The sequence below is a fragment of the Phocoena sinus genome, chromosome 19 (assembly GCF_008692025.1).
Source record: "Phocoena sinus isolate mPhoSin1 chromosome 19, mPhoSin1.pri, whole genome shotgun sequence".
NCBI classification, from domain to species: Eukaryota; Metazoa; Chordata; class Mammalia; order Artiodactyla; family Phocoenidae; genus Phocoena; species Phocoena sinus.
The window spans coordinates 4,575,033-4,599,652 of record NC_045781.1 but is presented as its reverse complement, the minus strand read 5'-3'; the positions used below and the strand labels follow the sequence as shown (position 1 = coordinate 4,599,652).

The 24,620-nt window shown below is 42.0% G+C and overlaps 3 protein-coding genes across 3 annotated transcripts; all 3 read left to right on the top strand.

Annotated features, from left to right (window-relative positions):
- The first annotated feature begins 698 nt into the window (after positions 1 to 698).
- Positions 699 to 10,170, top strand: LOC116743806 (zinc finger protein 160-like). The gene is made up of 3 exons (XM_032612825.1): positions 699 to 1,404; positions 3,608 to 3,734; positions 7,691 to 10,170. Exons 1-3 carry the CDS (start codon positions 1,390 to 1,392, stop codon positions 8,890 to 8,892), a joined length of 1,344 nt encoding a protein of 447 aa, XP_032468716.1. The 5' UTR covers positions 699 to 1,389; the 3' UTR covers positions 8,893 to 10,170.
- Positions 9,088 to 9,799, top strand: LOC116744055 (zinc finger protein 415-like). The gene is made up of 2 exons (XM_032613341.1): positions 9,088 to 9,174; positions 9,305 to 9,799. The coding sequence occupies exons 1-2, from the start codon at positions 9,088 to 9,090 to the stop codon at positions 9,797 to 9,799; spliced, it is 582 nt and encodes a 193-aa protein (XP_032469232.1).
- Positions 10,171 to 21,987: 11,817 nt separating the features above from the next.
- On the top strand, positions 21,988 to 23,094 carry LOC116743828 (L-lactate dehydrogenase A chain-like). Its single transcript, XM_032612877.1, is given in 3 exon segments — positions 21,988 to 22,753; positions 22,755 to 22,788; positions 22,790 to 23,094. Coding segments are annotated over 3 exon segments (990 nt in total). The 5' UTR covers positions 21,988 to 22,058; the 3' UTR covers positions 23,051 to 23,094.
- The last annotated feature ends 1,526 nt before the right edge of the window (positions 23,095 to 24,620 follow it).

Genomic DNA, 24,620 nt, shown 5'->3' with positions numbered 1-24,620 from the left:
CTATTGTGGAAAACAATATGGTGGTTTCTCAGTAAGTTTAATGTAGAACAGACACAATCTGTCAAACCCGTCTCTGGCTCGATATCCAAAGGAAATGAAATCAGTATATTGAGTGAAATGTCTGCCCCCAACGAGCATTAATGCATTATTCGCAACAGCCAAGTTGTAGAAAGAACCATAATGTTGACGAATGAATAATGAAGAGATTTTATATATAAATAAATATATATATGTATGTATGTATATACACACACACAAAACTCAGCCATAAAAATGAAGGAGCCTATCATTTGTGACAAAATGAATGAACCTAGAATGAATATGCTCACTGAAATAAGCCTGACAGAAAAAGATAAATTCTGTGTGGAAACTAGAAATGTAAAACTCACAGAGCTCTAGAGTAGAAAGGTTGTTACCAGGGGCTGGGTGTTGGAGAAAATGGGGCGATGTTGCCCAAGGGTTAGAAACTGTCATTTGTAGAATGAGTAGGTCCTGGGGATCTGTGTGTACCATGCTGACTGCGGTTGATCGTAGTGTGTTACTGTATACTGGAGAATTGTTGAGGGAGTAAAATTTTAGTGTTCTCACTACACAGGCACAAAACGGGAACTGTGAGGTAATGGAAGTGTAAATTACTTCATGCTGATAATTATTGTACATTGTGTACATCTGCCAAGTAATCACGTTGTACAGCCTATATGTACACCATTTTTATTCATCAATTATACCTCAGTAGTGCTTGAAAAGAAAAAGAAAGCGTGAGGTGTGCTGGGCTCACCTCCTCTAGGCGGTGCTCAGCCCAGGCTTCACATTGATTTGAGTAAGGCATCTTCATATGTTTTATACCCTCTGACCATAGATGCCTTTTAAAGGAGCTGGGATGGGGCCCAACATGAATAATACTTAAGGTTCCCCAGGATGTTCCAATCTGGATCCGTCATTGAACATCAGGACTCTGGGTCCCCCCATTCCTGAGGGCTGAGATCTGGGCTGAGGGTGAGGGCTCTGCTCTGCGTGGGGATGGAGCAGGGCTGGTCTGTGACCTGCAGGGGATCCTCGGGTCCAGCTGAGGTGCCCGCTGCTGCTGGGTATGTGAGGGCCTCACCAGGAGGGGAGCCTGAACTGAAGGAAAGGGTGGGAAAACTCACTGGTTGGTCTGTGTGTGGGAGTTACTGTCCTGAGTCCCTCCTGGGACAGTGGGCAGCAGAGGACCGTCTGTTCCACATGCTGAGGGCTTCCCTGTGTGTGTGGTGGTGACTCAGGAAGGGGGTGTGTTGATTCTAAGCATTAAACAGCCTGTTTCCCACTTTGAAGATCGACCTCTAAAGCCTCACATGGTCTGAGGAAGAAGCCCGTAAGAAGAGGAGGAAGAGGAAAGAGGAGTAAGAAATGGCTCTTTCTCAGGTGAAGTCATGTTCTCAGTTGATTCTTCAGTGTATCCATCCTGAAATTCCCTTCTTTGGACATGCTAATCCTCTCTGACTCAGAGGTGTTGTTCCTGACACCTATGCATTCATCCTTACCTAGTGCCTTCCCTCAGTATGTGTTTATAATTGTTATATCTTCTTGGAGAATTGACCCTTTTATGATTACGTAATGTCCTTTGTCTCTTATGTCAGTTTTTCTGTTTACTTTTGCTGTCTGGGGGATAAAATGTCTTTTTCCTTCCTTTTGCTGTTGGCCTTTCCTGTCCTTAGATTTGTCTTTCACTCCAGCTCTCTGTTTTCCTCCTGTTACTTTCTTTAGTGGTCCCTGCTCAGGCACACTGTACAGTGGTGAACGGCAGGAGACCTGGCCAGCCCCCTTCACTCCACTGTAACGTCAGAGGGAATGCATCGACCCTTTCCTTCTGATCATGACATTGGTGAAATGTTCTTTCTTAATAACAATATATTTTTTCCATATTCTTTTTTGTCATGTTTTATAATTCTCCAGGAAACTTTTTTTTTTTTTTTTTCCCCCCCAGGAAACTTTTTACTTTACCATTGTGAGAATTTTATTCTTAATATGTTAAAATAATATATAATAGTAATAACTTTTCTAATTAAAAAAATTTTTTTTTCTAATTTTGAATCAATGTTTTATTAGTGGAAAAACAGAGAAACCCTTTTTGGCTTTTGTTATTGCCTGTCTGTATAAATTCAAATGGACAGATTTATATTTTTGAATATAGTTATTGAAATTGGAGTTAAAGTATTCTTGTTTTTTTTGAATGTCTGCACTATTTTCTTTTTTAGTAGCCTACTATAGAATCATGTTGAGAAACTTAGTTTAGTACAGTTTGTACATTTTCATTTCTGTAAGAAATATCCTGAAATACACGTGAATACATATGATAATGAAAAAATAGTCTGAAAATCTGTCAGGAGACCACTCTCGTTTCCGTTAATTTATCGTTGACATGTGTGCATACGTGCATGGATGTGCAAGTCCATGGTTTAGGTAAAAGACATCATGATTTTGAATCTATAGATATCTTTTTGCAGTTCATATTATATCTTTAATATATTCACTGGCCTTGAATTTTTTCTACAGTATCATGTTCATGGTTTAAATAGTAATAAGATTACTAACATTTTGTGTGTATGTGTGTGTGTACACGTATATAATGAACTTTTAGGCTGTTCCATGTTGTTTACCTTGCACTTCTTTAAAGTTTTCTCAGGTAATCGTCTGTCAATGAAATTTTAATGCTCTATGTGTTACTTAACTCTTTGATTTTTAAGCTTCAGTTCCAGAGCCCAACCATGGTGTAGCCCAACCAAAGTTCATGTGCTTAGTGTATGATTCCTTAGATTGCTGAACTCAGTCGAGTTTTTCATAGTGTCTCTGACACAGTTTTCTCCTCTGTAAGTTGGGAAAAGATCTTTCTTTAATGAGCTTTGATGTTGTAACAACATTTAGAGTAAAACATTTAGAGTAATGCATAGCATATAGGAAGTGTTCATATAATGTTCCTCTTTCTTTTTTTTTTTTCTTTTGCTGTATGCAGGCCTCTCACTGCTGTGGCCTCTCCTGCCGCGGAGCACAGGCTCCGGACGCGCAGGCCCAGCAGCCATGGCTCACGGGCCCAGCCGCTCCGCGGCATGTGGGATCTTCCCGGACCGGGGCACGAACCCGCGTCCCCTGCATCGGCAGGCGGACTCCCAACCACTGCGCCACGAGGGAAGCCCATAATGTTCCTCTTTGCTGCTGTTATCATCTTCATAATTGGAGGTCTTGAGCTTTCTTTATAGAGCCACTGTGGACTCTGTTGTCTCTGAAGACACCACTCACGTTCCTCCACCTCCGCGAGGATGATTATCCCTCAGTGTCTAGAACGTAATATCTAACACTTCCACATGGACAACACGGTGTTGAATTTTTATTTGCATATATTTTATGTATTGCCCACAAGAATGAGAAGGGTAAATCGATTTGAAGGATATTGTAATCTCTATGACAGAGCATAAGAAATTAAAATTAGACACCCAGGTAGCTTCAAATACCTTTCCATGGATCTGTCAGAATACATACTTCAACCTAATTGATCTTTTACCTCTACTCATTTCGTATGGAAATAAGAACTCTCCTCACGTCCTCTTGGTGAAATGTTTTTTTATTTAAGGGACAGTTGACATTGAATGATGTGGCCATCGAATTCTCTCCAGAAGAGTGGGAATGCCTGGACCTTGCTCAGAGGGCCTTGTACAGGGACGTGATGTTGGAGACCTACAGGAACCTGATCTCTGTGGGTGAGGATAACTTCCCTCCAAAAGTCGGGAGGGTATCTTTGCATTTTCCCTGGTTTGCCTTTTGGAATCCCCTGCCTTGCGTAACTGAGCTCAAAGCCACGTTGACTGAGGCATGAAAAGCTTCTTGATTTAGCATCAGGAGTTTAAACATGCCCTTTCTTCAGATGATCTGGCCACTTCGCGGTGCACCAGGAGTTTTTTAAGTGATTAAGTGTGTCTAATGCCCAAGTGGAAACTTTTAAAATATTTCATTCCCTGTGCTCTACCTCTGTGCTCTTGATTCAGTACCTACTGGAAGAGAGTTAGATGTCTGCATATTCCATCGTTCCCTCTGCATTGAGAAGGAGGCAAGCGGTCGATGAGTTTGTGAAATATGTTTCCAGACCCACCGCAGCATTAGTAGTGTCTGGGAAACTCTACCAAATGGGAGAGTTGTTTGCGAAAACAGAAATCTATTCGTTGTCAAGTCTGAGAGGAAATTTTTCTTCTCCCTTAGTTATCACTCGGTCCCTCAACATGTAAAATGTATTCTTTCCCCCTCCAGTGGTGTGGGAGCTCCACCAAAGACAAAGGCAGTCTTTATCATGATCTGCTGCACTCGGCTATCTGGCCCCTGTGAACTTGTTGCTGCTTGATCTTGAGAGCGTGAACAGTTTTTTTTTTTTTGCAGTACGCGGGCCTCTCACTGCTGTGGCCTCTCCCGTTGTGGAGCACAGGCTCCGGACGCGCAGGCTCAGAGGCCATGGCTCACGGGCCCAGCCGCTCCGCGGCATGTGAGATCTTCCCGGACCGGGGCACGAACCCGTGTCCCCTGCATTGGCAGGCAGACACTAAACCACTGCGCCACCAGGGAAGCCCCAACACGGTTGTTTTAAAGGGGTCTGTTGCTCCCTCAGCTCTCCTTTTGGACTTGATTCCCTTGGATGCTCAGTTCTCAGTCCCTATAGATCAGAGCTGATGCCTCCAGACTCCAGCCCCTGAGCCTTTCTGGGTTCCACCCCCATCTTGTGTTCTTTGAAGACCTAATCAGAAGATGGGAAAACACTGGGTGCTCTTTCATTCCATCTGGCACCTCAGAACCTGCAAGGAGCTGTCTCAAGCCCTGCCTGCTTGTTTTGCTACCTCAGCCATTTACTCCTTTGACTAATATCTCCACATTCTGCTATCGGAGTTTGGTAACAGCTGTTCTACTTTAAGTTGCTCTTAGTATGCCTTTTTTTAAAATTTTACTTTATTTTTATTTATGTATTTTTTTATTGGCTGCACTGGGTCTTCATCGTGGCGCGCAGGCTTCTCTAGTTGTGGCTGGCAGGCTCCAGAGCTCGCGGGCTCAGTTGAGGCAGCACTTGGGTTTATTTACCTCTTGGCATGTGAGATCTTAGTTCCCCGACCAGGGAGCGAACCTGCGTCCCTTGCAATGGAAGGCGAATTCTTAACCACTGGACCACCAGGGAAGTCCCAGCATGCCTCTTTTTTAAAAAATATATTTTGCACATAAATGGGATCATACAGTTTTATTCTTTCTCTGAATAATTTTACTGCGTATATACCCTCGTTGTCCATCTGTGCTGTTAAAAATAGCAGGACTTTTTTCTTCTTTATGTATAAATGAAATTGCATTCTGTGTATCTCCCAGATTTGTTCCCCATCCATCTGTTGGACAGTTAGGTTGTTTCAATGCCTGGGCAATTGTGATTACTGCTGTTATGAATGTGGGAGTGCAGGTATCTTTTTTTTTTTTAATAAATTTATTTATTTTACTTATTTATTTTTGGCTGCATTGGGTCTTTGTTGCTGCGCACGGGCTTTTTCTAGTTGCGGCGAGCGGGGGCTACTCTTCCTTGTGGTGTGCGGGCTTCTCATTGCGGTGGCTTCTCTTGTTGCGGAGCACGGTCCCTAGGTGCGCGGGCTTCAGTAGTTTTGGCTCGTGGGCTGTAGAGTGCAGGCTCGGTAGTTGTGGCGCGCGGGCTTAGTTGCTCCACAGCATATGGGATCTTCCCAGACCAGGGCTTGAACCCGTGTCCCGGGCATTGGCAGGCGGATTCTTAACCACTGCGGCACCAGGGAAGCCAAAAATGTAGGTATCTTTTAAGACAGTGATTTCATTTTGTTTGATACATTCCCCATAATGTAATTGCTGCATTCTATTATAGTTTTGTTCTTTTTACAGTATTCTGGAGAGCTTTTGTACTTTTCAGTTTCTTTGTATCTGTATGTTTTTATATGGAAGAAACTCTTTTTGATGGCCTTATTGTAGTTTTTCCTTTAGGTTTCGGCTAAAACATTCTTTCACATCTCCTGGGATATTATGTATGTACTTTGTGATTATATGCATAGAAATGGGGCCTATGGAATATTCAGTTTGATACCTTATGTAGCAAATAATGTAATAAATGTAAACCTGCTTTATTGCTTCAGTGTCCCATTCTCTCTCTTTTTACATCCCTTTTGTTTTGGCCCCATACCCAGAGTATAATTTCCACAGTTATAAATGGAATCGTACTGGGACCTCCCTGGTGGTCCACTGGTTAGGTCTCAGCTCTTTTCACTGCCATGGGCTCAGGTTTGATCCCTTTTTGGGAAACTAAGAATCCAGCAAGCCGCATGGCATGGCCAAAAGAAAAAGGAATAGTGTTGTGTTACTTGCTGGGCCAATTCTTCTTTTCTCTTTTTTTTCCTTAATTAATTTTTAAAATTTAGTTTAATTTTTTTCTTTTTGTAAATTTATTTATTTATTTAGTTTTGGCTGCGTTGGGTCTTCATTGCAGTGTGCGGGCTTTCTCTCATTGCAGTGGCTTCTCTTGTTGAGGAGCATGGGCTCTAGGCATGTGGGCCTCAGTAGCTGTGTCATGTGGGCTCAGTAGCTGGGGCTCACGGGCTCTAGAGCGCAGTCTCAGTAGTTGTGGCGCACGGGCTTAGTTGCTTTGCAGCATGCAGGATCTTCCTGGACCAGGGCTCGAACCCGTGTCCCCTCCATTGGCAGGTGGATTCTTAACCACTGCACCACCAGGGAAGTCCTCTTCTTTTCTTTTAACCTCATTATTTTTAGTTGCCTCATACAGTTTTATTCACACATATATGCAATCACAAGCTGTGATACCCCATGTTTATTATTCCCTCTCCTCCACTCAGCCCTGTTATCAGTCCTGGTCTTTCTTTACATGGTCTCTCTCTGGCTCTCTTTTTGTATTACTTATTTATTTATTTATTTATGGCCACACCCCGTAGCATGTGGGATCTTAGTTCTCTGACCTGAGATGGAACCTGCACCCCCTGCTTTGGAAACACATAGGCTTAACCAATGGACCGCCAGGGAAGTCCATTTACGTTGTCTCTTGATGTGGATAGAAACACTGTCGTTGGTCACGTATCTAAGTTGTTCTCTTGATCTCCCCAGTTTCTGCAGCACTTCATCATCCATCCCACCACCTTCCTCATTACTCACACTGTAAAAATGATTCCCTTTCATCCATTGAAAAACTTTTTCAGTAGATGACCGAAATCAATATGTGCCGCCGTGATGACTCAGAAACCATTTCCAGTAGGGATACTTGAATAACAGTATTAGTTACATAGCTCACTTCTTCTTGCCTCTCCCTTAAGATTTCCTTTTTAAACTTCTGGTATTTGTGTGTTTACTCTTAGTTGGTATGTGCTTTGTGGTCACCGTGGAAAATACCCTTTTTTGAGAGCTAATGTAAGTTTTTCCATTTGAATGTTTTTGTCACAGTGGTTGAAACGATGCTACGCTGAACTTAATTTGAATTACGTGTAATCACTCTGTATTGAAGAATCCTGTTCTTTACTGTTCTTCAAAAATTTAGCATCATGGTTGAAAAGTGTCATAACTCTGTTTGATAAAAGTGTTACTTTTGTTTAATATCATATATTCAACGTGAAACACTTATTCATGCAGTGTAATGAATAGGAAATGTATGGTTCTTTATATCTTGTAGATATTTCTCATATACACATGGTAAGGAAATTACAGCTAAAATCAAACATTGATAGAGGAGGAGTATTCCAAACAGTGATTTTGGGAAGACACGAAATCCAGGAACCTTTTTACCTCTTGGAAATACAGGAGAATATGTTTGACTTTGGATTTCAGTGGAGACATGATGAAAGAAATTACAGAAATATCCCTACATCCCATAACCAAAATGTCACTGATAGAAGAAGTCAACATGGTGGAAGGGATGCGGGAAACAACCATATTGGAAATAGACTTGTGTTAAGCCTTCAGGATGAACTGCATATGTTTAAAAGTAAACAGAAAATTGATGATTTTAATAAAGCTAAGAAGAGTATCAGCAGTACTTCCTCATTTTCACCAGTTGAAGGAATTTCTCCTCCTGTCCAAACCAACATTTCTAATATATATTTTATGCATCCTTCAATACTGACACAAGACCAGAGCCCACACAGGGAAATACCTTACAATGAGTATGGCAAAACGTTTCATCAGGGCTCAAATCTCAGGAGTCATCAGAGAATCCATATAGGAGAGAAATTACATAAATGTGATGTATGTGACAAGGTCTTTAGCCGAAATTCAGATCTTGTAATTCATCAAAGAATTCATACTGGAGAGAAACCTTACAAATGTAATGAGTGTGGCAAGGTCTTTAGTACAAAAGGAAAGCTTTCAGTTCATCAGAGAATTCATACTGGAGAGAAACCTTACAAATGTAATGAGTGTGGTAAAACCTTTAATCAGAGCTCAATCCTCACTCGACATCGGATAATCCATACAGGAGAGAAATTACATAAATGTGATGTATGTGACAAGGTCTTTAGTCAAAATTCAGACCTTGTAATTCATCAAAGAGTTCATACTGGAGAGAAACCTTATGAATGTAATGAGTGTGGCAAGGTCTTTAGTCAGAAAAGAAAGCTTTCAGTTCATCAGAGAATTCATACTGGAGAGAAACCTTACAAGTGTAATGACTGTGGTAAAACCTTTAATCAGAGCTCAACCCTCACTCGACATCGGATAATCCATACAGGAGAGAAATTACATAAATGTGATGTGTGCGCCAAGGTCTTTAGTCAAAATCCAGACCTTGTAACTCATCAGAGAATTCATACTGTGGAGAACATAGTGTCTGTGGGAAAATCTTTCTTTCTTCCTCAGGCATCCGTAGGCATGACATAATCCATCGAGTAGCAAGACCATATAAATATGACATATGTGACAGTCTTTCATCAAAATGCTGTCCTTGGACTTCATCAGGAAATTCATACTAGAGAGAAACCTTAAAAATGTAATGAGTGTGTCTCAGTCTTAGGCAAAACACAAACCTTGCAAGTCATCCAACAGTTCATAATAGTGAGTAATCTTACAAATGTAATGAGTGTGGCTAAAACCTCTCATCAGGGCTCATACCTCAGTAGGCATCAGATAATCCGTACAGGAGAGAAATTACATAATTGTGATGTATGCGGCAAGGTCTTTGGTTAAAATTCATACCTTGCAATTCACCGGAGAATTCATACTGAAGAGAAACCTTACAAACGTAATGTGTGTGGCAAAACTTTTCATCATGGCTTAACTCTGGCATCATCAGATAATCCATACAGGATCCAAACCATATAAATGTGATGTGTGTGGCAGAGTCTTTAATCGAAATGCAGTCCTTGCACTTCTTCAGAGAATTCTTACTGGAGAGAAACCTTACAGATGTCATGAGTGTGGCAGGGTCTTTTGTGAGAAGACAACCCTTACGAGGCATCAAGAAATTCATATTGCAGAGAAACCTTACAAATGTAATGCGTGTGCCAAGGTCTTTAGTCAAAAACCCCAACTTCGAATTCATTGGAAAATACATAACGGAGCAAATTACAAGAGTAATGATTGTGGCAAAGTGTTTAGTCAAAATGCAAACCTTGTACGTCATCAGAGAATTCATAATGGTGAGAAGGCTTACAAATGCAATGAGTGTGGCAAGGTCTTTCGTCAGAGTTCAGCCCTTCCAAGTCTTAGGAGAATTCATAATGCTGAGCAGTCTTACACATGTAATGAGCATGTCAAATTCTTCAGTGTGCTTTCAAGCCTGACTTAATGCCATCAGGCAATCCATATTGGTGAGAGACTTTAATAATGTAGTGATGTGACGAGGCTTTTAGCAGGTGTCCCCATCTTACGCTTTATATACACTTAATAAAACATATCTATGCTTTATTAGAAATTTCATTCCTGATTGAAACCAATAATTGTAATTATTGTGGCCTGGCCTTTTGACAAGGAATGTATTCACCGAAGAATTCATTCTGGAGATTACCTCGTGAATGTATGAATGCGGAAAACCTTCACTTGGGGCTCACATCCTACTAATCATCAGACAGTCCACACTGAACAGAACATTACAGCATTACTCTACCTTGGGATGCTATTTTTTTAAACACTCCTTAATACCTGCTCCCCATTCTTGAGTATGCAGTATATGAATGTATTTTTTCTTGTTCTTTTTTTTTTTTTTTTTTTTTTTTTTTTTTTTTTTTTTGCGGTATGCGGGCCTCTCACTGCTGTGGCCTCTCCCGTTGCGGAGCACAGGCTCCGGACACGCAGGCTCAGCGGCCATGGCTCCCGGGCTCAGCCGCTCCGCGGCATGCGGGATCTTCCCGGACCGGGGCACGAACCTGTGTCCCCTGCATCGGCAGGCGGACTCTCAACCACTGCGCCACCAGGGAAGCCCTCTTGTTCTTTTATGTGTCTAAATAAACGTCATGGTATACACTTTGATTTAGATGAAGAGAAACTAGGAAAATAGTAAGCATATGCAAAATAGAAAAATTAAAAAATCATGCAGTATCACATTTTTCCTTTATTGTGCTCAGTGAAATAATTTTTAGGGCTCTATGTTCATGAGTTTTCTCTTCAAAATGAACCACATACAATGGGGACATTTTTGTTTGGTGGATAAACTAGAAATTTCATGTATTCACCCTTAAGACATGTTTTTGTTGTTGCTGGTTTGCACTTGTGACCATTCAGTGGAACAGGGTGGAACCCCACACAGAATTTGGTTTCGTTATTGAGACTGATACTTATATGGAAGTGTTATGAGAATGTTTGTTATATAATTCAGCTTTCTATGGGAAGGGTGGAGACTTCCAATGTGTTCAAAAAATGGTTGAAGACAACAGGGAATGGTCAATGGCTTCGTGTGTTAAGGAGATCACTTGATGAGATTTGAACTTTCAGTTTGTATCAAAGGAGGGAGTCCTCAGGTTGTTGTTGTTTTTTTTTTTTAATTAGTTTGCCCACATAGGTAGAATAGGAAGAGGTTGTCCTGCTGCCTAAAGCTGTCAGTAGTCCAACATCATAAAATGGATTCAGACTGTTTAACAAAACAGCGAATGTTTACTCTTTTTTTTTTTTTTTTTTTTTTGCGGTACACGGGCCTCTCACTGTTGTGGCCTCTCCCGTTGCGGAGCACAGGCTCCAGATGTGCAGGCTCAGCGGCCATGGCCCACGGGCCCAGCCACTCCGCGGCATGTGGGATCTTCCCGGACTGGGGCACGAATCCGTGTCCCCTGCATCGGCAGGCGAACCCTCAACAACTGTGCCACCAGGGAAGCCCCGAACGTTTACTCTTGAAACTCCTGATTTCTTGATTAGGAAACAATACAGTTTTCTTCATGCTAATAATTTATTACATTTCTTTACCTGAGGCACACGTATGTTCCATTGTGCAATATGGTTTTTGAAAATGCTTGTAAAACACTGTTTAAATCAATTGCCCAAGGTGTTTTTACCCTAGGTTAATAAAAATTAATGTTTGGACAAGGAATTATATTCAGTCTCCTGGAATAAACCATAATGGAAAAGAATATTAAAAAGAGTGTATATATGTGTATAACTAAGTCACTTTGCTGTACAGCAGAAACTAACAGAATGTTGTAAATCAACTATACTTCAGTAAACAAATTAATGTTTGGAAATGTTTACCAGATAATATATGTAAGCAATTTTTTAGAAGAGCAGTTATCCATAGGGTATCAAAATTTTATTCTGCAGTGTTTTTACTAAATGTCTTGTTGTTTAGTTTTATAATTTTACCTTTAAACCAGTGATTACCTTTGAGCTAATATTTGTACAGGTGTGAAGTTTAAATGGAGTTTTTCCCCCATTGTGAACATGTTATTGACTACTACCAGTTTTTGAAAATCCTTCGTTTATTGAATTGCCTTGGTACCTTAGTCAAAAATCTGTTGGAAGTACAGTGGCCCTTGAACGGTGCAGTGAGTTAGAGGTGTTGAGTCCCGAGTAGTCAAAAATCCACGTATAACTTAATATCGGCCCTCCATATCTGTGGTTCTGCATCCTTGGATTCAACTGAGTTGTGACCTTGTAGTACTGTGATAGTGTGTTTTGGGAAACATGCACTTATAAGTGAATCCACACAGCTTAAACCCGTGTTGTTCAAGGGTACGCTGTACTCCTGTAGGGCTGTTTCTGGTTTCCTCATTCTGTTCTGTTGGTCTGTGTGTCTGTCACTCGACAAATCCCACACAGTCTTGATTACTGTCACTGTATTATAAATCTTGTTATTGTGTGGAGTGATTCCAACCACTTCAGATATATTTTTTGCCCACATAGTATTTTTCAGATATATCAGCTCTTCTATTTCTTTTGCCTTCCATATTTATTTTAGAAAAATCTTGTTTGTATCTTCAAAAATTTTGTGGAGAAATGCATTAAACCTGTATGTCAATTTGAGGTGATTTGTCATCATTTCTATGTTGTGTCTTACCTTCAGTGAATATGCTATGTTTCTCTAGCAATTCACTGTGGTGTGTTTCTCTAAAATGACTTAAATTAAATGTCATCTTTGATTTCTTTCAGACCACTGTAGTTTTTCATATAAAAGTCCATGTTTTGTTAGATTTACACATTTTTCTTCTAGTTTTACTTTTCTGAGCATTTAAAGAAGATACTACATTTTTAATTTCAGTATTCATTTGTAAATTGCTACTATATAAAATTTCAATAAATTTTTGCATGGTATACTTGTATCCTGACACCTTGCATCGTATACTCTTTCTAGAAATTTCTGTAGATTCTTTTTTTTTTTTTTTTTTTTTTGTGGTACGCGGGCCTCTCACTGTTGTGGCCTCTCCCGTTGCGGAGCACAGGTTCCGGACGCGCAAGCTCAGCAGCCATGGCTTACAGGCCCAGCCACTCCACGGCATGGGGGATCTTCCTGGACCGGGGCACGAACCCGTATCCCCTGCATTGGCAGGCGGACTCTCAACCACTGCACCACCAGGGAAGCCCTGTAGATTCTTTTGATTTTCCATATACATCATTCCTTTAAAATTTCTATTTCTGCTGTAACAACTTACCACAAACTAAATGCCTTAAATCAACATAGATTTATGCTCTTGTTGTTCAGGAAGGTAGAAGTACAAAATGAATCCAAAACATTGTGAGTCTGACTCCATTTTTGAGGTCTGACTACAGACACCTTATGACTCGGTACAAGCTCTTCCTATTCTGCCCATGTTATCAGGGCAGGCTGATAATAAAGCCTGAGCACTCCATCCCTTGGCAGGACTTGTAGGTTCACACCACAAGCAAGTACCATCACCACAGCCCAGTCTTGTATCCACTGTAACGCAAGAACATCACCATTCTCTGCTCTGCTTTCTCTAGCCATTTTGGGAACAACTTGGTCCACCCTGGTCTCCACAGAAAGCCCTCCAAACTAAACTTTGTGTGGGGTTCCATCTTTTTCCAGCAGAGAAAGCAAAAGTGCAGGGACTTCCCTGGTGGCGCAGTGGTTAAGAATCTGCCTGCTAATGCAGGGGACATGGGTTCAAGCCCTGGCCCAGGAAGATCCCACCTGCCGCGGAGCAACTAAGCCTGTGAGCCACAACCATGAGCCGGCGGTCTAGAGCCCACGAGCCTCAACTACTGAAGCCTGCGTGCCTAGAGCTGGAGCTCTGCAACAAGAGAAGCCACCGCAATGAGAAGCCTGGGCACCGCAACAAAGAGTAGCCCCCACTCAGAGACTAGAGAAAGCCACGCAGCAATGAAGACCCATCGCAGCCAAAAATAAATAAATAAATTCATTAATTAAACAAAAAAAGCAAAAGTAATTAACAACAAATAGGGCTTCCCTGGTGGCGCAGTGGGTAAGAATTTGCCTGCCACTTCAGGGGACATGGGTTCAAGCCCTGGTCTGGGAAGATCCCAGTTCTGCAGAGCAACTAGTCCTGTGCACCCCAACTACTGAGCCTGTGCTCTAAAGCCTGCGAGCCACAACTACTAAGCCTGTGCACCACAACTACTGAAGCCTGCATGCCTAGAGCCCATGCTCCACAACAAGAGAAGCCACTGCAATGAGAAGCCCGCACGCAGCAACGAAGACCCAACACAGTCAAAAATAAATAAATGTATTTAAAAAAAAATACCCTTTTAAAAAATCCTTTAAAAAACCCCAACAAATATTTTGGAGAGTGCATACGTGAAATTTATAATTTATAAATCCCATTGTGTATGTTCATTCTTAGAGGAAACTCATGAACCTTGATCTTTTCCGGTTTTTTCTCTGAGCACTGCAACACAAAAGATAGATTGTGTCCTTTTAATCCTTATTTATGAAATGTTCTTTTATTTCCTCATAGTTTTCATATGCTTACTATATTTCTATTTTCATTTCATGTAGGTATACAAACCATGGGTCTAACTTCAGCACTAAAAAAGGCTTGTAAAAATATAATCTTGTGTATATTCAGGTAAGGAGAGGCAGTTTGTAGGGAGCTTGAATCTGAAGTTTCACCGACTTGGTATTTTCATAGTAGTCCCAGAAATAATCAGGGATACACTTAGGAGTTCATAAGTCAAATGCAGATTATGAATATATATTTCCAAAGTTGAATGTCATTTTATATATAACATGGAAAGAAATTGTTTAGATGCCCCTCAACCTAGAGAACCTAACGACGTATTATGTATTATGAAGTGCCCCAAAGAGGTGGGATACTCTGGGGTCAATAGAAAGCTTATGACTCATTCAGGATTATAAAGGAAAGATTACATTACATTAATTTTTGAATCCTTCACAAGCATGCTTTACTCTAGTTCCTTTCATTAAACTATCTTCTGTAACACCATGTCTTCAGTGTCTAGAAATAATACTAATTTTCATTAATAAATGATATACAACAGCTATTCCCTTTTAAGAGGACAGAAGACCATTGTTCCCCTCCATTTTTTCTGCCATCGTGATACTCAAGAAAACTTCATTCTCTCAGTGTCCAGTTGTCCTGTGTTTCACGATCATCTGGTGGGGTAACCCTTTCCTATAATCATCAACAATAGCCCTCAGTCACAGCAAATCTAGAGAAGGGGCAATGACCGCAAAAAGCACTATATTTCAGATAATAGCTTTATATCTATACTCTGCTCCTCCCCATGCTGTCAAGTTTATTTATAACATTGCACCTTAAAGTGAGTGTCCTAGTTTTTCACAGTAATCTGGGTATGAATAAATCCCACCTAATGAAGTAGGTCCTTTCATCTTACCTATCCCTTCCCTAAAACCATCATGGTCATAAAAGAATAGCGAGTAACGAAAGAATAACAGCAGATTTCAAACTTCAGGTTATAGGTCGTTAATAAGAATACACCGTTTTCAAGAAACTTCAAATAATTGAATAAAAACATTTAATAATTTGCAGATAATTAGACTTTTCCACGGGTATCCTTGCTTCATTGATAGACACCATCTCATGAGTTTTTTTTTATACAGCAGGTTATTAATTGTCCATTTTATACATATTAGTGTATACGTATCAATCGCAATCTCCCAATTCATCACACCACCACCACCCTCCCCCCGCCACTTTCCCCCCTTGGTGTCCATACATTTGTTCTCTACATCTGTGTCTCTATCTCTGTCCTGCAAACCGGTTCATCTGTACCATTTTTCTAGGTTCCACATATATGCGTTAATACACGGTATTTGTTTTTCTCTTTCTGACTTCACTCTATTACAGTCTCTAGTTTTATTTTCTTTTTCAAGTAGCCTTTTTTTTTTTCTTCCTGTTGTTCCATGCTGCTTGCAGGATCTCAGTTCCCTGACCAGGGATTGAACCCAGGCCATGGCAGTGAAAGCACCGAGTCCTATCTGATCCTGGTTGATCTTAATCTTTTTTTTTTTTTTTTTTTGGTTGATCTTCATAAGTAATGAACCTAGTTCCCCTGAGTGTAAACTTTCTTAGCGTTAAGTCCATTGAGAGCATTGTTTGAACATTTATCTCCATTACATTTGTCATTTCTTTCTAGTATGAATTCTTTGTGGCGTATGCTGAGGTAATTGCTGAAAGGCCTTGACTCACTTGTACCGTTTCCATATTATATGAATGCTTCCATGACCACAAAGCTGTGTATTGTTTACAGTTGATCACACTCATTACATTTGTCACATTTCTGGAAAGAATTCTATTATGTTCCAGAAGGCTTAAAATTTGGATCAGCTTTGCCATATATTTGTGTTTTTTTCTCAAAAATGTATATTCTGATACCAAGTGAGGTATGAGCCCTGGTTCCTGGCTTTGCCGCATACATTAGTTTTATATGGTATCTCTCCACAATGGAGTTTGTTTTTATTTTAAAAAAATTTTTTGTTTGTTTTTTTTTTGGCCATATGGCATGGCCTGTGGGATCTTAGTTCCCCAACCGGGTATTGAACCCGGGCCCTCAGCAGTGAAAGCGCCGAGTCCTGACCACTGGACCGCCAGGGAGTTCCCTCTCTTTTTATTTCTAATTGGAATACAGGTGATGTACAATATAATGTTTCAGGTGCACTATGCGCTGTTTTAATATTTGTATACATTATGAAATGATCACCACAATGAGTCTAGTAGCCATCTTGTCCCCAAACAAAATTATTATGACGTTATAGACCATATTCTTTATGCTGTATGTTACATCACTGTGACCTATCTATTGTGCAGTTTTAAATGTGATCCTCTTAACTTTTTTTTTTTTCTTTTGGCCGTACCGCCTGGCATGGAGGATCTTAGTTCCCTGACCAGAGATCTAAACCGAACCCCCCGCAGTGGAAGCATGGAGTCTTAGCCACTGGACCACCAGGGAAGTCCCTGAAATATGCCCCTCTTATCTCACCCCTTTACCCCTTTCTCAAAATCATATGTTTGTTCTACCAGTCTCTCTTCACTGTATTCCACTTTTTTTTTAATGCCATATATAAGTGAAACCGTGTGGTACTTGTTTTTGTCTGACTTTTTTCACTTAGCATAGTACGTTCTAGAGCCATCGGTGTTGTTGCAAATGGCAACATTTCTGAGCAATATTGCATTCTATATATATACACCACATTTTCGTTATCAGTTTGTCCGTCAGTGGTGCTCAATGCAGTCTTCACATTAGATGGATGAGGCATTTTGTAAATACATGTGTGTTCCCTGACCAGAGGTCCTCTTTCATATTATCAGGGTGGGGCCCAACTTTAATAAATAATATTAAGGCTCTCTAGTATGTTCTAATCTGTATGTACCATTGAGCATCGTGACTGAGTCCCCCCGTTCCTGAGGGCTGAGATCTGGGCTGAGGGTGAGGGGACTCTGCTCTGCGTGGGGGTGGATCAGGGCTGGTCTGTGACCTGGAGGGGATTGTTGGGTCCAGCTGAGCGTCTCACCAGAGGCCACAGTGACTTGAAGGAAAGTGTGGGAAAACTGCCTTGCTGGTCTCTGTGTAAGAGTTTACTGTGCTGAATCCTTCCTGCCCTGCTAAGGTTCCCACTGTTGTATGGTGGAGTCTGAAACAAAGGGTTCTGAGAAAACACACAAGTTGTCAAGTTGGGGGAGGAAAACACTCGCAGCATAAGGCTTCAGAAGCTATTTTGTTCATTTCTAGCTTTTTGGTTGGTTTGGTCAGTTCAGAAAGTGTTTCGCAAAGAGGCAATTTTTGAATTTTATTCCTGTTTGGAAGCTTCCAGGTACCCATGAAAATAAATATACCATTCGTCTTGTTTAATTTTAGAACTGCAGTCTTCAGATTTAGTCTTAAGGAAAACGAGTGTTGGGAGATGGAATGATAGTCATAATGGCCACTGTAATTTTCTGGATTAATTTTAGTTTGTTCAACCCACTTGGTAAAAATGTGCATGTGTAGCGTTCATGCTTTTGATGCAGGAAGGAAGACCCCTTCCAGGACCCAAGAGTGGGCCCTTGTCTAACACTCGGAAACGAATTGTCCGAGGAGACACACGTACTGACAAAGCAAAAGACTTTGTTGGGAAGGGGTGCCTGAGTGAAGAGCAGCAGAGTAAGGGACCCCAGGAGGACGGCTCTGTCATGTGGCTCTCAGTCTCAGGTTGATGGTTGTGGGGTTAGTTTCCGGGTTGTCTCTGGCCAGTCATCTGGCTTGCTCCATTTTTGGTCTGACTCAGGGTCCTTCCTGGGGTGCCTTTTCTGTGTCAGATCTTAGTTCCTGTTTTAACCTTTTGCCTTTAAGTTACCATGGCTCAGGCCCTTTGTCCTCCTTCAGTTCTAGGTTCTGAGAGGTCCCCACCATCCCCTCCAGCCAATCTCTGTCACATTCACCAGAGTTTATTGCCCCTGTGTCAACCCCCCATCAGAAATGCCTTTTTCCATTGATCATTTGGAGTCTCCCCTTTTCCATTCGTTGAAGGGTGCACCGTGTTTCTCTTCCTCCCAGGATGGGAGGAAAAGATGTAGGCAGTCCTAAAAAGCCCTACAGAACTGGTGTCCTCATGCAGTGTCCTGAGTTGTCCCCATGTTTAGTGTGCTCTGTCACTGCTTTACTGTAGCCCCCAGGTGTTCCAGGCTGTGCACATCCAGGGACCAGTCACCACCTTGGACAGGAGCTTTGCCTTCTGGCAGGTCATCTGCACAAAGTCAGCGATAGTGATTTCACTGTGCTAAGGGTGCAGATGTTGGGCACCTAAGGGGGCATGTAGGAGGCCCCCCTCAATGAGCTAGGGTATCTTTTAATTACCTGTGAGTGGGGAGAACAGGAGATAAAAACCCTGGGAACCGTCTGTCTTGGAGATTTCCTCACTATACTCAAATGCCTTTGTCACTGGACTTCATAACAACCCCAGTTGCGGGTCAGTTCTCCCACGAGGGCCGACTTCTTAACCTTCATACTGAATGGCCAGTGTCCTTTAGATGGCACTTTGTGTGTATTCCTGTTGTGATGGCTTTACTGAGAGGTCCTTGTGTCTTTCAGCCTTGTTTGCCCATGAGTGCTTTGGGAACAGGTAGAAAATTGGGGAAATCGGAGGGAAGCCTGTAGGGCTCTGCAGCAGAGACATGGCCGCAAGTCGGGGCATCAAGATGTGTGCACCTGTCCCTTGTGGGCTCAAAGGGTGTGTGGAGCTGTTGGCGAAGGGTGTCTCACTTCTGGCTGGAGCACCTGGAATTGGGTTTATGGGTAGTTGTGGGGGGCGTTGCATGGTTTGAGGTGCCATAGTGTCTTAGCTCAGGTTCCCTGGCACATAGCTGCTGACACTGAGGTTTACGTGCATTTGTTTATTCGGATATTTCATGGTCATACCTCGGGAAGAAAGAAGGCAGTGGATTTAGGCAGAGAAAAACATTTTTTCTCCAATGTTAGATGTGTTCCCTGAGCTGAGCCTGCAGGAATCCTTCAGTGCAGGAGGATGGGTGCCTTGTCCTCAGGCGATGGAGCTAGAGGGTGCCCTACAGCATCCACTCCACAAGTGACTTGTGTCGGTCTTTTGGGAGATCAAGGATCATTGTACAGGGGCACTGCTTTGGGAAAGAACTCTGGTGTCGTTATTAATTGCTGCAAGTAATAAATCCTTCCTTGTCCAGGGGCGGGCATGGGGAGGGAATCACTGCTATTTTTAGAGTAATATAGGGAAAAGTTCAGAGATCATTTTGTGGGTTACCTTTTGTATTTTTTAGTATTTTGTGTTGCAAATAAAGTTTCAGATGCACTGATACAAAAGGTAAGAAAGAGAGAATTTGGAGTGTTTCCTTGGGAAATGGTGGGGTCTCTCTGTGGCATGTGCAACACTGGATACATCTCTTTTATGTAGTTTTTGGAGATGACAGTGTTTGGTCTGTGGCCACTATGTATGAAAATATGGTGTTTTGCATGTAGTGTTTCCTTAGGTGTCTTCATATGTATTTCTTCCTCAGGCATGATTTATTAGAGTTTGGAATGTTTTCTGGTATTTTATAGCAGGATGAAGTGGATCATTATGGGTTGTATGGAGGCTGTGTTGGACCCCATGAGAGTTTGTAAGTTCATTTGAATCCTGAAAGGAAATCATGAGTAGTAAACTTCAAATGGCAGAAGGTTTTCATTAGGGAGATTTTGCTAGGTATGTTTCTGTGGACAGAACCTGAGAGGGGCCATTAAGTTCTTTAATGTAGGGAGAGATTGTTCCAAGAATCAGAGGGCCAGCAACACCACAGTGGTCAGTAGTACAGAGGCACGTCCTTGGGAAGCTGTAGCCGCTACTTTCTTGCTGCCAGGCCAGTGCTGGTTCCTCTACGGTCCTCTCCCTACCTGTGTGAGACCTTCGCGTGTACACACGCACAAACACACACACACACGACAGAGAACAAGGAACAATATAATTGTATAGAATTACTGTTAATTATTCTTCATACAGTTGATAGAATTGTCTAATATCCCTCTTGTGACTTTTTAAATTTAGTATTTGTTAACTAGAGCCTCTTGATACCGATGGTTGAGCCGCAACTCAGTAAAAGACTGCAAGGGAACGTGAAATGGAGGCGTTTATTACTCACAGGTCCTGGAGGAGGTACAAGATACAGCTGGAGGGAACATGTCAGAATTCAAGGAAGGGTGCAGGCAGAGAGCATGGGGCATGCCCTGAGGCACGTACCTTCGTTAGGGTCCGTGGATGAAATGTTTTGGCTTCTTGGGTTCAGGCTGCATTTGTCAGTGCAAACCAAAAAAACAGGAATTGGTAGGCTTCCTTGTTGGAAGCGTGTCTCATCCAAAGAAGAACCAGGCGAAAGCCTTGGCTGACAGGGGAAAATGGTTATCACAAGGGCAGCTGGGGGAGTCAGTCATAACAGGAACTTAAACTTGCTGTGACTCTGTGGGCTGTTCCATAGGATGTGTTGTCAGGGGAAAGGCTTGAGTCAGATCGAGATCCCTGTTGGCCAGTTGCCTACACCAAATAAATGCTGAGATCACCGTATTATGGAGTACTTTACCTAGCCTCTCCTGGCCACCATCTGTGATTTTAGATTTGTTTTCTGGGTGGTGGCGATTTTCAAATTAAAAATGTAGTCTGGGGGCTTCCCTGGTGGCGCAGTGGTTGAGAGTCCGCCTGCCGATGCAGGGGACACGGGTTCGTGCCCCGGTCCGGGAAGATCCCACATGCGGCGGAGCGGCTGGGCCCGTGAGCCATGGCCGCTGAGCCTGCGCATCTGGAGCCTGTGCTCTGCGATGGGAGAGGCCACAGCAGTGAGAGGCCCGCGTACCCCCCCCCGAAAAAAAAATGTAGTTTGTAATTCAAAGTAATTACTCAAGACGATCTGTTTCATAAGGGTGAATTGTGGCAGGTTATTTGTTTACCTGAAAATATTGTAATTAGGTTATTTCCCTATGTAAATATCATCATGTAGGCGTGTGACAAAACATACATTGTAGGTGTTATCAGTTACTTCCATAAATATATCGAGGGTTGAAATGAAGTTTTTGCATAGCTGATAGCCTAGTTTTAATTTCTTTAGGGTTTGTATTATTAAAGAGAATATATCTCCCTATAAAATGCCCTTAAAACATTGTAAAAATGATTAGTCTTTAGATGAAACTAATCTTAATTTCCTCTGAAGACTGTATACATTACAAACTTTCTCATCCACACATAACAGAACTTTCAAAAATAGAAATAAAGACCTAGGGACTTCCTTGGTGGCGGAGTGGTTAATGCTCTGCACTTCCAATGCAGGCGGCCTGGGTTCGATCCCTGCTCAGGGAACTAGACCCCACATATATGCTTCAACTAAGAGTTTGCATGCCACAACTAAGGAGCCTGCAAGCCGCAACTAAGGAGTTGCTGCAACTAAAGACCTGGCACAACCAAATCAATCAATCAGACAATCAATATTAGGGCTTCCCTGGTGGCGCAGTGGTTAAGAATCCGCCTGCCGGTGGGTTCCCGCACGTCCGCCCGGCTCCCCTCTGACGTCAGCCTCGCGGTTCTATTTAAGGCCCCTCCCGCTCCCCACTCAGAGTACCCGAGCAGCTACCGCCAATTCCGAGTCCAGCCCGCCCGACGTGCACTCCTGATTCCTTTCGGTTCTAAGTCCAGTATGGCAACTCTCAAGGATCAGCTGATTCAGAATCTTATTAAGGAAGAACATGTCCCCCAGAATAAGATTACAGTGGTTGGTGTTGGTGCTGTTGGCATGGCCTGTGCCATCAGTACCTTAATGAAGGACTTGGCAGATGAAATTGCTCTTGTTGATGTTATAGAAGACAAACTGAAGGGAGAGATGATGGATCTCCAACATGGCAGCCTTTTCCTCAGAACACCAGAAGTCGTCTCTGGCAAAGACTATAATGTAACAACAAACTCCAGGCTGGTTATTATCACAGCTGGGGCATGCCAGCAAGAGGGAGAAAGCCGTCTTAATTTGGTCCAGTGTAATGTGAACATCTTTAAATTCATCATTCCTAATGTTGTAAAATACAGCCCAAACTGCAAGTTGCTTGTTGTTTCCAATCCAGTGGATACCTTGACCTATGCAGCTTGGAAGATAAGCAGCTTTCCCAAAAACCGTGTTATTGGAAGCGGTTGCAATTTGGATTCAGCCCGATTCTGTTACCTCATGGGGGACAGGCTGGGAATTCACCCATTAAGCTGTCATGGGTGGATCCTTGGGGAGCATGGAGACTCTGGTGTGCCTGTATGGAGTGGAGTGAATGTTGCTGGTGTCTCCCTGAAGAATCTGCACCCCGAATTAGGCACTGATGCAGATAAGGAACAGTGGAAGGCAGTTCACAAACAGTGCTTTTGAGGTGATCAGACTGAAAGGCTACGTACACATCCTGGCCCACTGGACTGTCTGTGGCAGATTTGGCAGAAAGTATAATGAAGAATCTTAGGCGGGTACATCCGATTCCCACCATGCTTAAGGGTTTCTATGGAATGAAAGAGGACGTGTTCCTTAGTGTTCCTTGCATCTTGGGACAGAATGGAACCTCAGATGTTGTGAAAGTGACTCTGACTCCTGAGGAACAGGCCTGTTTGAAGAAGAGCGCAGATACACTTTGGGGGATCCAGAAAGAGCTGCAGTTTTAAAGTCTAATATACCACTTCACTGTCTAGGCTACAACAGGATTTCAGTTGAGGGTGGTGCATATTGTCCTTTATATCTGATCTGTGACTAAAGCAGTAATGTTAAGACAGCCTAGGAAAAACATCAGTTTCCTAACATTAGCAATAGGAATGGTTCATAAAACCCTGCAGCTGTATCCTGATGCTGCACGGCACTTATCTTGTGTGTTCCTAAATTGGTTCGTGCAAAATAGCTCTGCTTCCTCAAGTGGTACCACTGACGGTGTCGCAGATGCTGCAGTTGCCCTTCAAACCAGATGTGTATTTAACTCGTGTTATATAACTTCTGGTTCCTTTAGCCAAGATGCTTAATCCAACTCTTTTTCTCCAATTAATCACATTCTGGGATTGATTATAAACCCAGTATTGTATGTCTTGTGCATAACTGTTCTAAAGAATCTTATTTTATGTACTATATGTATCAGAATAGTATACATTGCCATGTAATGTAAAAAAGAAAAATCTACATAAATAATGCAGCCAACTATCTAAGTGTTATACCAACTAAAACAATAAATAAACCTTGAACAGTGGGGAAAAAGAAAAAAAAAAAGAATCCGCCTGCCAATGCGGGAGACGCGGGTTTGATCCCTGGTCTGGGAAGATCTCACATGCCACTGAGCAGCTAAGCCCATGTGCCACAACTACTGAGCCTGCACTCTAGAGCCTGCGAGACACAACTACTGAGCCTGCACTCTAGAGCCCGTGAGCCACAACTACTGAGCCTGTGTGCCTAGAGCCTGTGCTCCGCAACAAGAGAAGCCACTGCAATGAGAAGCCTGCACATCGCAACGAAGAGTAGCCCCTGCTTGCATCAGCTAGAGGAAGCCCGTGTGCAGCCATGAAGATGCAATGCAGCCAAAAATAAAGTAAGGTTTAAAAAATAAATATTAAAAAAAAGAAACAGCTAAAATACGTTACAATTTCAAAATAAAAATCTTTCTAATTACAATTAAATTATTGTTATGTTTGACTTAAGTGTACTATGATATAAAGAAGTTTTTCTCAAAGATATTTGAAGGAAATTATTAAGTGTAGAATAGGAGAAGTATTTTAAGGAGTAATGCCTTCTCATCAAAGGAATACGACGTTTCTCTTTCTCTTTTTATTGTATCTATATGAAATGCTGGATGCTAACTAAACTTACTGTCCTAATCTTTTCACAAGATACGTTAAGGCAGAGAATTCTGTGGTACACCTTTACTGAATAGTGATGTATCTCAAGTATTTCTCTATTATACTCTGGGGGAAAGCAGGTTTTAAAAGGCAAAAAGAAGCAAAACAATAAAAAAATGTACCTAAAAAAGAATACTACAATTTATTGCTCTTTTTATAGCAACGGTTAGTGCCCTGAATTATCACATGCCTTAGTTCACCAGTCTCAGACCTCAGGTCTAGTCCCTGATTGTCTGGAAATGAACAGAGAGTTGAGTTGGCCTCCTGAGTGAGCAGGGAATAGAAACAGAATGTTCTGTGGCGTTTTCAGTGTGAAAAAGCCCATCCTACCCAGAGGTTTGTAATTCTGTCATTCTAG